The 1,605-nt window shown below is 36.4% G+C and overlaps 1 protein-coding gene across 1 annotated transcript in view; it reads right to left on the bottom strand.

The window, feature by feature from the left end:
* LOC114066587 (thyroglobulin-like) overlaps nucleotides 1–1,605 on the bottom strand; it is a gene marked incomplete at its 5' end in the record, with an annotated part of 129,421 nt that overhangs the window by 92,393 nt on the left and 35,423 nt on the right. The window contains 2 exons of the mRNA XM_027901380.1: nucleotides 579–658; nucleotides 1,189–1,300. Coding sequence (XP_027757181.1) covers nucleotides 579–658; nucleotides 1,189–1,300 — 192 coding nt within the window. The remainder of the gene's footprint in view (nucleotides 1–578; nucleotides 659–1,188; nucleotides 1,301–1,605) is intronic.

Here is a 1,605-nt window from a genome sequence, read left to right as displayed (position 1 = left end):
GATTTCTGCAGGCTAACAGAACTCCTACTTGAGACTTCTTAAGTAGCTAAAATCCTAAGGAGGAACAGATGGGCAAGCTCTATCCAAAACCAATCTTCCTCAAGCAGAAGACAAAAATTTGGGAGCAGAGAAGTTCAGACATCCAAGAAAGCCAAAAGGCTCAGCTGTCCCAAAGTATCCACAGACACATTAAGAGTTAGGTTTCTAAGTCCTTTAGTCTTTAAAAAAAGAAACTGCAAAAAAGGGGAAAAAAGGTCCCAAAACGGTGTCAAGCAATATTTCGGAAGAGAGGGTGATAAATGAGTAGTAACTGGAGTTTTATCAGTTTGGATTTCTTGCTGTTGGAACTGCAGCCTCTTAAGGACTCACGAAGTTTTCTCAATAATTTCTGAGATGTGGAGTGTGACATTGGGCTGAACTCTCAGAAATGGTTATGGTTACTCAAAAAGCTGCTAAAGAGAGATGCGTGAGATCTTCAAGGACTTTCAAAGTGCTCTTCAGAGCAGAAGAATGGTAAAATTTGGATAATGAAGAAAGACTGAAGTTATCCTAAAAAAATAAAAATAGAGGAAAAATACCTGACAGCTGGGAGTTATTAAAAAAGCCAAATCCTGTGCAACAGGGGTCAGCATCACACCAACGCTCACATTCAAAAAACCTGGGGAAGGAAGAAAATTGCTCTCAGTCACTAATAATCTGTGGTTGTGATGGAGGAGAGAGGATATTGCACATGGGAGAGACACTGAGAATCTGTAGAGAGCTTTCACAAAAAGGCTGAAGAACCAGTCTGGTTCTTATTGCATACACACTTCCATGCATTTTCCATATGTAGATGAAATTATGTTTGGTTGTATCAAGGCTACACCTAATAACTTAGGTGATTATTTTGATATCTGCCCTAAAAATATCAGCCTAAATTAATTCAGTATATTATTGATAAGAGATTTAACTAGCTACCTAGCAATGTAATAGCAGCAGAAATAATAATTTTCATACATATAATTAGTAATTATATACATTATTATTTATAATTCAATGATACATTTCCTTAAATCACGTGTTATCTTATACTCCTAAATTATGGTTTTGGATAAACATATCTCATCCCCCTCATCTGTATAATGGGGTCTATGGTACTCCAGGCATGGTTAAAGCTCCAGGAAAAACAAAGGAACATTCACGTCCTACCCATCTGAAACAGCTTTTCTGCTCATGTCAGTCTTATTCCTCACTGAGATTCCTGCTACTTTCCGGAATGGTACACGTGTGTAGAAGCTCTTCACAGAACTTTGAAGAGTGACTGGAAGGAAAAAGAAAAAATTGGAAAAATCAGTTTGTCATATACATGTACTGGTCAAGTAATCACATTCTAAGGGTCAAGTTTATATTTCTATGCTGGGGTCCAGTGGATCAAAAGATAATTTGACACTATCACAGCAAAATTTTGATGGTTAAGCCTGAAAATGAACGAAAGTCCAACAAGTGAAGGCTCTAAAAGCTGAACAAAATACATTGTCCAAGAAAGACTTCCAGCCCAGGACTTTTGTTTCTGCATTGGCAAAAAAAAAAAAAAAAAAAAAAAAAAAAAAAAAAAAAAAAAAAAAA

Source organism: Empidonax traillii, unplaced genomic scaffold (genome assembly GCF_003031625.1).
Source record: "Empidonax traillii isolate 1590-97213 ecotype Southwest subspecies unplaced genomic scaffold, ASM303162v1 scaffold781:size518241, whole genome shotgun sequence".
NCBI lineage: Eukaryota > Metazoa > Chordata > Aves > Passeriformes > Tyrannidae > Empidonax > Empidonax traillii.
Note: the sequence above shows the minus strand (reverse complement) of the source record. Positions and strands in the feature narration are given on the sequence as shown.